This window comes from Maylandia zebra, linkage group LG13 (genome assembly GCF_041146795.1).
Source record: "Maylandia zebra isolate NMK-2024a linkage group LG13, Mzebra_GT3a, whole genome shotgun sequence".
Lineage (NCBI taxonomy): Eukaryota > Metazoa > Chordata > Actinopteri > Cichliformes > Cichlidae > Maylandia > Maylandia zebra.
In genome coordinates this window covers 28614297-28628317 of record NC_135179.1, presented here as the reverse complement: position 1 = coordinate 28628317, position 14021 = coordinate 28614297, and the positions used below count along the sequence as shown (strand labels likewise).

At 39.8% G+C, this 14021-nt stretch overlaps 1 protein-coding gene across 2 annotated transcripts in view; it reads right to left on the bottom strand.

Moving 5' to 3' along the window:
* Positions 1–1993: 1993 nt before the first annotated feature.
* The window catches only part of ttc7a (tetratricopeptide repeat domain 7A), a 64689-nt gene continuing 52661 nt past the window's right edge, over positions 1994–14021 (bottom strand). For both annotated transcript variants that reach the window (XM_014414369.4, XM_024804800.2), the window contains exon 21: positions 1994–6403. In XM_014414369.4, coding sequence (XP_014269855.1) covers positions 6185–6403 — 219 coding nt within the window. In that variant the 3' untranslated portion in view covers positions 1994–6184. The remainder of the gene's footprint in view (positions 6404–14021) is intronic.

Sequence of the window (14021 nt, the reverse complement as noted above, 5' to 3'; positions counted from 1 at the left end):
TTGAACAGTGCAGCCATTGTTTTCACTGACATTGCGTTGAGTTAAAATGGCCCTGCAGTACTAGCTCCATCTTGCTCCATCTGTATAACACATCACCTTGAAACACCAGGAGTGGGGATAGACAAAGAGATTTGCAGGTTTATGTTCAGAGGGCTTCAGGCTCATTCACTTTCAACACTACAGCCCTACACTAAGGGTGACGACCAAGGAATTTAGCAGGCGGTCCGACACACCGGGAGGTTAACTAGGTATCCTTTCACCGCCCATCTCAAGCTGCTGACAGACACAAAGGAGGTACATTACACTTCTATTAAATGACATTTAAAAATTTAATCAGCTCCAATGAGCAACTGTTAGTGAACAAGGGGGTCATTGTATAAGTGGGTAATGGTGCTGGCGCTGGCGCACAGTGTGTGGAACGTGGACCAACAGCGCTGGAGGGCTATCAAGTTTTGGATCTGGCGATTGATGGAAGACAACAAACTGCTGGCCAGGCTGCTGTTTACTGTGGCGTTATTGGGCCTGCTTGCTTGAAAATTTCAGCCTCATAAAAATGAGTGCCAGAGCATGTCCAAAATATTAGGCTGGCAGCAGGGTGGCAACAATGTGAGAGTAATATAACACCTATTTTATATCAATAAGCAGGTATATCAGATATTCTAGTGTCTGGCAAAGGATTTTAGATGGTGCATGTAGATTCTTTCAGAGCTACAACTGACCTTATTCACACAGGAAGGTGGAGGGCTAAGTTAATAATACTAGAAAGGTTAGCAACTTGTATCCATAGCTAGCTAACAGTGTTGGCATCCGTCTATCAGCAGTGGCAAAAATGTCTTGTATACCAACCTGTAAACACTTTTTGTCAGGCTGTAACACTGGGAATTGTAACATAAGAGTCAGAATTGTGGAATGGCACTAAAGTAAATATAGCTCTGATATCTGTTTGTTAAATGTAAATTTAAGGCTAGCATAGCTTAGTACAAAAATCTATTTTGCATTATTAAAAAAAATGGCATAAATTCCACAACTTTGGACTTTACACATTGTGTTAAATATCGACCTTTTGAAGTTACAGTAAACAGATTTACTTACCTTTAGAAAAAAAAAATCCTTTTCCTCTATTAGCTTAAACTTTATGCTAGGTCAAGCTAACTGCCTACTAGCTAGTACAGTAAGTCTGCAGAAAGCACGCAGTCATGAGAAAAAATGTTAGATATGTTAGATATGTCTTTTAAGACCTCACTAAGTCCAAAAAAGTGGAGCACATCAGTCCAGCTCTGAGGTCTTTACACTGGCTGCCTGTCCGTCAGAGGATAGACTTTAAAGTTCTGATGCTGGTCTATAAAGCTCTGAATGGTTTAGGACCAAAATACATCAGTGACCTCCTGACCCAGTATGAACCTTCCAGATCCCTCAGGTCATCTGGATCCGGTCTTTTATCAGTTCCCAGAGTCAGAACCAGACACGGAGAAGCTGCATTCAGCTTTTATGCTCCTTATATCTGGAACAAACTCCCAGAAAGCCTCAGATCAGCTGAAACACTCAGTTTATTTAAATCCAGGTTGAAGACTCACCTGTTCTCAGCTGCATTTGAATAAAGCACCAAATCCACACTTTTAAGCTTAAATTTCAAAACTTACATTTTAACTACTGATTTTATCTACTGTTCTGATTTTATCTGTTTTGATTTTATATACTGTTTTGTTTGTTTGTTTGTTTGTTTGTTAATTAGTTAGTTTGTTTGTTTGCTTGTTTTAATCAATTTTAAATCATGATTTTTATTTGTTTGTGTTTCTAATGTCTCTGTAAAGCACTTTGAATCACCTTGTTGTTGAATTGTGCTATACAAATAAACTTGCCTTGCCTTTTAGCCAACCTTTGAAAATGACACTTGTGGATTTTATGATGATACATTTTCATTATAGCCAAAAGTATATTGATTCAGGCAGATGCTAATTTGAAGCTATTAACAGCACCATAGTGTAACTCATAGTAAAACTACAGGCAAACATTTATTGAGGTTTTTTGTTAGTGTTTTTTAACTGAAAATTCATCTCAATCATCAAAACATTTTCATTTTTATTTTACAAATGATTTTTACAGCATTTTGAATACATTCTTATGTCAACGCGTGAACACTGAAAATGCTCGAACACATTTTCCCCTTGGGGATCAACTCCGACGCATCTGTCATTTTATTAATAAATGAGATTATGAAACCACATCTGATCCTTATAACCTCCATCACACCCCTCACCCATCCATGACTCCCCAGCCTTGTTTGGTCATCACAGTGATGGTTTACAGTTTCCTTGTTGGCGCCCCGCAGCAGCAGCACCGCCCAGCCCAGCCCGTGCCCTCTATGTGCCCCTGCCGGGTTGGCATCCACGTTGATGACCTGAATACCACGCTTGCATAGAAACCTCCCCCAAAACGGTCACCGCGGTTCATGTACGTTTGTTTATCATGAGGTGTGGAGGGTGTGTTGCTCAGGTATGAAAGTGACACCAGAGTGATGTGCATGGGTGGCATCACAGTGACAGTGTAAGTATGAATGTGTGTACATGTGTGTGTATACTATATGTTTAAGCATATATACTTGTGCTGTACCTCAAAATGACTTCATCGCATGTCTCTCATTGTCAGAGTATGTGTGTATCTTTGTGCACCATGTAATACTTCACTCCTTCCCCTTGAGGATTAGACCATTCATCTCCCGAAGCCCCTGTGTAGGTGTCTCACACGGTGCTAATGAGGAGAGGACGGAACAAGGGAGAGTCGGTGAGTGAGGAGGGAGAGAGAGTAAAAATAGACTATTCCGATGGCAGAAAAGAGGCGATAGTGATAGATAATCTCCATGTCCAAAAATCGAAGTATTGATGAATGAGGGATTTTCATGCCAAGAGCGATCGGGGCGTGGGCGGTTCTTTTAAAAAAAAAAAAAGAATACAGGGAAGGTAGAGATTGGTGCTTGCAACGCTGCAGGGAGGGAGAAGAACAGACGGCTTTTTTTTCTCTAAAAGCAAAGCCAGGGACTCTTCCCATAACACAAATCAATTTACACCAGCCCGAGACATTGATTATAGCTGGTTCATTCCTCACATGGTAGCAGCAGACATCAAACAGACACTGTCAAACTTGTAAAACCACACGTCGTGCATCTGTGTGTATGTGTGTGTAGTGACTGTTTGTGTCTTCCCACTGTATATGTATGCTGTTCAGAGGACCAGATCTCTCTCCACTTCCCCAGTTACTCAAACAAGGGGATGGCTGCTAGGCAACGAAGCCACATCACATCACATCAGCCAAGCTGGGAGAGGGCAAGAGACATAGAGGGTTAGCGGGAGCGAGAGAGAGCAAGAGAGAGCAATAGAAAGAGGGAGGGAAAGGAGGAGGGAGTTTGGAGGCAGAAAACTGTGCTGGCAGTATTACATAAGCCAGCAGCCCAGTCCCACTGCTCACATTTATGTGGTTAGGCACTCGGAAGTGATGCCCATTAGTCACAAGTGACAAGGCAGGTGAAGATACAAAATCCAGCAGTGATTTTTAAAAGCCATTGTTGTTTATAATGGACGGCATTATGAACAGATGAGTCAAGCACCCCCCCCACCCCCACCCCCCAAAACACACACACACACACACACCCATGCATATGTGCATGGATGAGGGCCTACTGTACCGTACAAACAGAAGATTGCTAACATCCCAGAGGGATCATTCAGAGGGAGCAGATACACATGTATTAAAATACATCATGTACACACATATAATGATGCCATATGGAATGACGTGTTCATGCTGGTTCTTTTGAAGATGAGCAGGAGGGAGTGTTTGTGCCTGCATGCGTGCATAAAAAGCTACACCAGTCAAGGCCATCATCAAAAATACATCAAAGGTCCAAATAATAATGAAGTGGAGCTGCTGCTGTGATAAACAGCATGTACAATATCCACCTATCTGCACTGCCACATGTATCAGAACACAACAACATGCTTTTTATGTCAAGATGTAACTGGCACATCTCTGAATTTATGAACCCGGTGATTGCGATCATTAAAAATATCCCTCCATAGACTCCATAGGCGATTTACAACAGAACGCTACTTATGCTAAAATATTAACTTTCTATACAGCCGTTTTTTATATGCAAAGACCTAAAGCCCTCTCTTTCTTTATCCGCACAAACTGCATTAATACAATTGGTGGTGTTAGAAGCTAGCAATGTTCACATTGCTAGCTTCTAACACTATGGAGCTATTAAACTGATAATCCGGTTGTTCAGTGATGATGCGACGAATCCTACTTCCGGGTCTAAAGTAGTCTGCGTTTAATATGGCTTTTGTGTTGTTAACATGTTTAATGTTATGTATTTTCTTCTATTTGATCTCAAAAAGCTCCTAAAACAGTCAGTGATCACTGTTGACCTCCCTCGGCTTTTATTACCACTAATCATTTATTTAAGCTCAGTTTTTAAACCTTAGGATGTAACTACAGCCCAGCCCATGCAGCAGTATATGAATGACTAACCTCGTATTGTGGATGGATTATCTCAGTTGTTCTCCTGGCTGAAGTTTGGTCCTTTTACAGCATCCTGACATGCGATTACATTTGTTCCTGACCACCGAGAACACTCACGTTAACTTTTATCGAGTGGGAAAAAAAGTTAGCTTGTTTATATTATGCTAACCTAGCTGTGTCGCTAGTGGTCACGTAGCACATCATTATATACCAGCTAGCCCAACTTCAGTAACCCTACAAACGTCACTGCTGTTTAGTTTTCTGTCTTCATTTATGCTGGAAGTGATAGCAGAGCTGTACGTTTTAATTTGTTTCCAAAACCCCGCAGTCAGGACATGCTATATTGTATTTAGATAGAAGCTAGCGAGCTAACTCCCTGCTAACTTCTAACTCTGTTAAATGTCATAAATTCCGTTTTCATGGATGCCTGGATGTTAAACTCAATTGTTACACCTGGTAGAGCAGAACGCTGATCATTTTATTAAAGATGAAAGACTTTAGACAGTTTTTCAACTCTCAGTAATGCCATAGTGATCGTTTGCTATATGGACCTGCAGCGGAGTTTAGGCCCAGACACGGCTAGTGACGTCAGACTGAACAATTGGATTATCAAAGAAACAAAGAAAGTTGCTGAGATTAATTACTTTTTCAAGTTGAGGTAAAAGTGATTTGTTAAACGGTTTGTTCTTTAAAATATACTTGATGAAGGAATGGCTAAAATTTTGGAAAACAAACTTAGAGTTAGATGAGTAAATAAATACCACTCAAACCTCTGTCCCTTAAACCTGAAGTCACGCTTAAGAAAAATATGAAACACGAGGAGACAGCTCACCTAGTTCAGTCCAAAACAGCAAAATAAATAAAAATAAATATTTTTCAGAAAATGAAAACTTATATCTTCAATTTAGTGACCTGCAGCACACTGCAGCACACAGGGATGGAAGCACCCTTCCTGAGACTGGTTATGCTGGAGGTCTTTCTTTTTTTTTTTTTTTGGTTAACTGGGAATTCTCCAGACCAAGTGCACTTACTTGGTCAACTTGGTTTTTTCTTTTGGTTGAAAAAAAGTCTTACTTTTCCCACAATTGATAATTAACATAGTCCTGCAAAGCCCCAGTTGGCAAGTGGCTGCTGGAGGCTGCTGCACCAAAAACCTGATTGTCATCATTATCTTGTCCGGGTTGTTTGTAATTTGCATGAAAGACACAACTTTTACTTCAACTTCGGGCAGTCTCGATCTTCTGTTTGTGTTGAACTTTTCAGTTTCACTTCCACTCGGCAAGTGTTTGCAGACAAGTTTTCAAACTACAAACCTGACTGTGGCAACCTGATAGCAACCAAATCAGTCAAATCAAGGTCTTCCATGCTGCATAATTTACCTCTTTGAAACAAATTAGATGCTTGCAACCACCAGCCACTTACAGCAACCACTTGCCAACTAGTTGGGGAAATAGATACTATTTTATTTTATTTTGTCTTCAAATATTGTAAATACATGAGTGATACCAGTCTGTTCTCCCCAACAGCAAGAAAACAGACCCAATACCCAAAACTAACTTTTGATTTAAAGCTCATGTTTCCATTGTCTTTTCGTCAGCTCATCATTAGATTTTAGCCAAAATCTTCACCCCAACCCAAACCTCCATGCTACTGCAAGGCCGTCATCTCAGAGCTCTCTGGGGATGACAGTGAAGGGACGGACGGGACTGGAGGCCTCCAACTCCAGGGCTGTCAAGAAGCAGTCGGGGGCCTGGTTGCAATCTCGAGACTGAAGAGCTTCACCCAGTCCACTCCACGCTTCGTGGGAGGTGCTGTGGATCTGAACCGCATCACGCAGAACCTTCTCGCCTAGGTGGACACGCCCAGTTTTCACCAGCAGACGGCCCTAAATGAACAGAATGATGGAGAGGTGCAGGAAAAAATTGTTTTACATTTACGTGCATTAATGTCACACTTCATAAGTTGTTTTCAAAACCTTAAAACTCTCTATGCACAGAAAGAAGTGTCCTGCTTAGAAAACAAAAACTGGATTTTTCTAAAACCTTTGGGGAAAAAAGTAACTAACGAGCAATGTTCCCTCTAATTTTTCACGTGTCTGAGCGAACACACAAACTCCCTGAGCGATCCCTTTGACCAATGTGAGCGACATCAGACGTGTGCACTTACATTTATGTTAGACTACTTTTAATTAACTGCTTTAGCCCACTTACAATAAAAATTAATAAATAAATCTTGTTCATGAACTGTGTAGTATGTTAACACTATTGGAAGTAAAAACACAACTTACTTTTTTTTTATAATTTTTTTTTTATAAAGCTCTGACTTGTATTATGAGTATGAGTCTGTGGTCTGGGAGAGAGTCCTGTAACTCTGTCTGCAAAATACAGTATATGATGACCAATGTTGGGCAATTAATTATATAGTTACTTCTTCAAAAAAGTAACTCAGTTTGGCAAACAACAAAGTTTTTGCAGCTATTTTTCTAAATGCAGCCAAGGCGGTTTTTTTAAATAAACATTTCAAACTATTTACAGAACAATCAGCTGTTCTGCATCAAATCTGATGCCACACAAATTATTTGTGCCACTCCAAAACATAATTTCTGTCCACTATGAGATAAAGGAGAACAACAGCCTGATACCTGCAGGCCTGACAGCAGGAGATGTATCACTGCTGTAACACCTGTAACATTCAGCAGTCGCCTCGTTGTTCTGACACACACAACAAAACTATTGACTACACTACACACTAACTACACAAGATTTGTGCTAAACGTCTCAAATCTCTCACATCTCAAAACACCGCCGTCACTCCTAAAACTTCCCCCCGTTTCTTAACAACAAGATGCCACGTTGCCATACCATTTTTTGATTGGTCGACATGGTACTTTTTTGGACCAATAGGAAAGACGGGGACGGGGGGGGGGGGGGGTGTTTTTGCTCACAGGCCTTTTTGCTTATAAAACGCCGTTTTTACCGTTTCTTCCCGCAGTAAATATAAACAACGACAGTATTCAGGAAGAAAACCAAACATTGCATATTTTTATCACAACTCTGGTTTTACGTGGCCTATCAACACAATTTAAAAACTGGTATAAAGTCCACACTTTTTCCGTCAGTTGTTCCGTCTGTCCTGCTCACATCTCCAATGGTTGTACACGTTGTCATTAACGTGGCTTCACTCCACATCAGCCACGCCGCTTTGCTAACTAAAACACCGGTGTCGGCACATAAGGACGCTGTCATAGCCTGTCAATGACGTTGATTGGCTGCGTATATACGCATCGGCTGAACTATGGGATAAGGTGGCATTGTTCTAATCCCATATGGGAGCAGCCAGTCACTTACTCACTAACACTGCAAAACATGATTGTTGAAGTATTAATTTTAATTTCATTTCAGGTTAGTTTTTTTGTGTGCACAACGCAGATTTTCTGTGCGCAGAGACCGTGCCAACAGTGCGCAATTGCGCACGTGAGCAGCTTAGAGGGAACATTGCTAACGAGTAAACTTATTTACATTTTTATTTTAAGATAGCTGGGTTTGACACATTAAAACTGAATAATAATCACTTTCAAAAAGTTGGAGGATAAAAGATGACCTTTGGCATACTCTTCACAGAATGGAGATTTTACATTTAATTTTAGTACCTAGTTGCTCATATTATGTTTTTACTCAAAATGTCTACCATCAAAACGCTTTATGGCATGATAAGATCAAGCTAGCAGATGGTGGCTTTTTGCTAAAAACCCAAATCTTGGATTAGAATGCCTGCTGTCCTGCAGACGAGTCAGGATGACAAAAAACAAAAACGGAAACAAGAGTTGTATTCAGCTGGGATTGTACAGCTGAAGGGAGAAAATCCACAAATGATGAGATTAGGAGCGACCTTCTGCAGAAAGATGATGCAGTATGTTAGTGTGCACACAGTAACACGTGCACAAGCGCACACATACGCTGATGAAAACTGATAGTGGGCTTAGGGTTAGCGAGAGAGACGACCTGAAGGGATCCTTTAAGTAGATGCGAGTTACTTGCTCTTCCTGCAGATGATTTGCCAACGCAGACTGTCACTTTTTGAATGACTTAACTGTGTTTTACTGGGTTTGGGTTTGTCATAACATAATTATCAATTAAAATATTTTCAGACGGAAATAATAAAAACTGTATTGTTTAGCATCTGTGTACCTTTTTTTTTCGTCTGAAGGCGCGCACACAAGCTCCAGTGTCACATGCATACTCAAGGTGACAACAGGGAACGAGTCTTGCACAATCATCCCTTGACTTACTCTATCTGTTACACACACACACAGGCACACACACAAACACACACACAAACACACATACTCTGAGATGGCCTGAGGTCAGACAGACGAGTCTTGTTATGCAGTCTCTGCTCACAAGCTTGAGATTAATTGGGCTGAAATTCACAAAGCTGTCTAGGGGCTCTGATGCAACTTTCAATAAGAGTGCACACTCTGCCTTCCTTCTTTCCTCTGCTCTCCTTTTTCTCACTTCTGCTGGGTGGAATACATGGAAAAACAACAAAACTGTTGGTACGGAGAAATGCAGGATGTGCACACAGGTCTCCAAGCTTGTAAAAGTGTGTACAAACGTGTGCATCAGTGCACACATGTGCAGGGATGTATGATACAGTCCTTGCTGCTGGTTTGGTCACTAGCTTCCACATCTCACTATCTGTGCCCTTGTCTCCAAACTCACATTGGCTACATTGTTCCAACATGTTTTTGGTATTAACAGTTGACTACTGGACTAACACACACACCAACAGTCTTAGCTGTAACTGTAACCTATATCTTTTAGGCTGTTAACTATGGAAAAGTTGATGTTTATAGGTCAGTCAGCTTAACCGTACTGTACTTAATATACAGTACTGTGTTTTACAGGAAGCCATTTCCGTATTTAACTGACAGACATTGGGTTCCAGTAAATTTCAGTGTTTCTTGTAAAACACTGAAAAACTGTTTTTTCTTCTTTAAGTAAGATAAAAGGGCAGCTTGTGGAATGTGGTAAGCTCAGAATAACAGATGGGAAATGTCTAACTTAGGGGTATGAGGCGATTTAGAGGAAGTATGTTTCTAAGCTGCTTGTTGACAGTTTATCTGTGAAACCAAGGACACTCCTGTGTGGCGACTCTGGCTGCAGCAGGGAATAGTAGTTAGGGTGAATAGTCAATATGATTAATAAATATAGTGACAACATTAAGATCCAGACATAACATAATGCTGGATTTGCTTGTAAAAACCAGAAGCTGAATTTCCACTTTTGAGCAAATTGACCAATTGCATCCCATCGCTGTTGTTTTTTGAGGAAAATCATAACGATTATGAGCCCCATCCACTCAACATTTAGGACATATTATGCTGATGGTTTATAGTGCATTCATGGAGTAAATGAAATATGAACTTCAATTCCCCTCAAGTCAGAATAACAATATATAGGAAGAACGTAAGCCCAGTTAAATTCATGTATTGTCAGTAAAAAATGAACATGCAATCATTTAACTAAGGCTGTAGTAAGTAGTGTTCTCACTGCTGTAGCGAAACAGGCCTAGAAACAATGCAATCGGCTGGAAACCTCCGGTCTCTGGGGTAAAATGTATATTTACTGCAGCGGTAGTTCTGATAACAAGTCTGGTAAAGCCTTTATCTTCAAAACAGACGAGCACAGAAGGGGAAAGAACAACATTCACACTTAGGATACTGAGCCATCCAAAAAAGCACATGGATGTGATTCCAGGACCAGAAGGCCAAATCAAAACTAGAGCTTGCTAATTGACAGTTATTAGCAATTAGTTGGCTCCCCTCTTTTTCTAGTGAAGGAAACGATAATGTTTCTTGAGAACAAAACAGAATGTGACTGGCACAAACTCAAGAGATGATTAGCACCAGCATCTGGCTCACAACAGTGTTAGTTATGTCTCAGTCACAGTAGAATAAAAACAACAACCACCTGTGACAAGTAAGAAAATCAGTGTCTGAAATGTTTTCTTTCTGTGACTGATTGTAAACAGTTACAGTGACAAACTTACTGCACAGAGGTTGACCAGCAATGGAATAAATGACAAATGGTGACCACTGTGGATTAATAAGGTAATTGAACAGGTATTTTGATGGGAGGTAACTTGTTGCCAAATAATTGCAGTCTGACTCAGACTGACTGGAAACACATTTTTGAAATAATTGCTATTTCATTCATACATTTAGACAAATTGTCAACGCATTGGCATCAATCTGAGTTAATTGGAGACAATGAGTGCAACTCAGCTGTCATGCATCTCTTTGCTGGTTTCTGACTTTTTGCAAATCTCATATTTCACCCTGAAGTTAAATCACTGTCATTTTTCTTTTTTAAGTTTTAAAATTAAGTTTAAATTCTGAATTTAAGTTTTAAATCTCTGAAGTCATAACCGATTAGATATGCAATTTCTGCCAATTTATCACAATGAATCACTGTTTTATCCTAAACAGGTAACAGCTCTCATTTGATTGCAGACCGGTAGCAGACTGATAGTAGACTGACATCATATTTTATCTTCATCTTGACACACCAAACATGCTTTGAAGATGCCAACTGGCTGCAATTATTTACAAACCTGGTCCCCATCTTTGAAGCAAGCATTACAAAGCCAACAAGATCACATGGCCATTGTACTTGCTCGCAGGGGTTTTGGTTGCACCGTAGTCTCCAACAACTATATTCCCCAGTGTGACTGTTCACTACTGACCAGACAAGATTTTAAGAAAGCATTTTGCAACATCTTCTTTGGCAATGAATGCACAGATATGAGACTGAAATTAATGTCCTTGGAAGGAAAGCAAATGCATGTTTATGAAACTACTAAACTGAGAAATAATTTTAGAGAAAGAAGAAGAGGACAGATTCTTGCTGAATTATTACAAGAAGAGAAATCCAGACACAGGACATCCACTAATCAAAGGGCCGACACTCCTGCTGTCCACTTGTCTGAGGAAAACACAGTGAAAAATGCTGACGGTTAAGCCATTGTTGCCCAGTGTCATTGGTGTGCATGTGTGTGTGTGTCTGTCTTTGGATCAAATTTGATTAGAAATTCAGCCAGTACAAATAATATATTGTGAGTGAGTGGGAGAGAGAACAAACAAATTCAAAAGCATTTCAATTGCCATCAAATGTTTCTGGCATTACGTGGAGAAAACTGGTATCTAATAGTTGGTCTTTAATTACTCCCAGCCATCTGTCTCCAGTTTTACCTAAAGCTGATCTCAGTGAGCTTGGCAGCACAGGTTTGTTTCTTTTCATGCCGTTTAAGCACAACCGAACTGAGCTGAGCCAAACTCTACGAGTGGGCACTGGTGTTTTCATCAGTCTTTCAAGCCAATTTTTTTAAGCAAACTTTTGAAATGCTTCAAACTACAAACAACATTTAATTAAGTGAACGTCCTTCGACTAGACTGAAGAGAAGGGGGAAAAAAAGGCTTCCTGGATGTCGCAAACAAGCACAACCAACAGAGATTTGATTATAGAATTGATTAGCATTGGGGAAATGAGTTCTTGTTCTTTGGTGTCAGCATTATTATATTATTCATATTCCATACAGTACAAAGACAAAAAGAGGTTTTTGTAATACTCTAGCATACCAACTGCAGCTAAGCAGGCTCCCCGGAGATTTATTAAGAATAATATTCATTCGATAACTTCTTCATTACCAAAAACTTTTTCTGCCTCAATTGTCCGTAGTCATCGTAGTTTGCATACAAAGTACTTGGATACAACGCAGCCTAACTCTTAAGCCAAACATAGATTAAAAAGGTTTGTGAAGGCAGAATAATGGTCACATACTTAAAGGGCATAAACACAAAATCATTTTGGGATAAGATGATCATATGAATATTTTCACAGTTTTAAAAAAAGGAATAAAAAAATTAACGTCTTTGAGACAGCGGAGAGACAGATGAACTCTAAATTTGGATTTTCAATCTGCTGTTATCAGCCGTGCCGCCTACAGAGCTGTGACTGTCCAGACAATCCAGGAAATTAGAAGTTAAGGTACAAGTGGCTATATAGACCTGATCTAGAGAGAATTAAATGATCCTACAGTTTGGTATAGCACTCAAAACCATCTGCTGATCTATACACATCAACTACACACGAACAAGTCATGGCATAATACCCTCGCATTCAACCAAGACGAGAGACTTTACTTGAACTTTTAATCAGTCAAGTCTGGACGGGCAGGTATGGGCACAGTGAGCCAAGATTATTGTATTTACTAGAGATGGCACGATACCACTTTTTTATGTCCGATACCGATATCATAAATTTGGATATCTGCCGATACCGATATGAATCCGATATAGTGTTTTTTAGTCAACAAAACTGTTTTTTTTAAATATCTTGCTGCATTTTGTATAAGTTCATACTCAAGTTTAAAACAACAACTACACTAAAGCTATTCTGTTATACCTGTATGCAAAAAAAAATATTTCATAGTTCAGCAATACTGATCAATCTAATAAACTTAAACCTACACCATCCTCCCTATTCTGGTATTTTAAAGAGTACTTAGCGTAAATATTAAGCAACCTAACTAATAGGGTTCCAACTCCCAGCAACAACAAAAATAAATAAATAAAAAATAGGGAACCACCCCTCACACTCCACCTCATGATGCTTAATCGACGTAATCAACCTTAATTTGATGCAGTGTGAAAAAAAAATGCACAGAAATCAATTATTTTTCAAGAAATATTAAATAGATTCAACATCTTTCTTCAACAAAATTGCAGACAGCACAGATGGTACCTTCCCAAAGGAAAATGTACTATAGCTTACTAGGGTATATATATTAGACTTAATAGTTACTATATACAGTAATTGACTTCTATTCATTTTACATCAAATTAAAACTTTGTGTGTCAGATAATTATTTATTAAAAGCTAGACATTTTAAATGAGAATAAGAAAGAAAAGTATGTCTTTGTGCCCCCTTTTCCCTGTTAATGCCCTATCGGCCCCCCTGGCTAAACTTTGCTAGATCCGCCCCTGCACAGTTACAGCCGTCAGCTACGTAGAAAAAGATCCTCGAGTAGAAAGTAATATTAAATACATTCTAACAACAGCTGATCAAGCTTAAACGTGCTGCTGTTGTTCAGCCGCTGGTTTCCTCTTTCTGGTGCAAAGTGGGCCAAAAACAAACAAGAGAAACGGACTCGCGACAGAAAAGCCGATCAGCTGATCATTAAGCAGTTTCATGATTGAAGTAGCAGCAAGAAGAGGCAGTCGCTCCATATATCGCTTGGTAAGCTTAATGCAGGAATGCTTTACATTCAAAGATGGACTTACACACTTGCTTTACTTCTCTCGGGGATAACTTTGTCGGAGAGAAGTAAGCTCCAAATGCTATCCAGACCACCGACAGGTCCCGCATGCCACAGCCGCTCTATCACGTGATGCATACTGCTCCGACGTGCTAACGTTCTGAGGCGAGTTATGGCGTGTTGC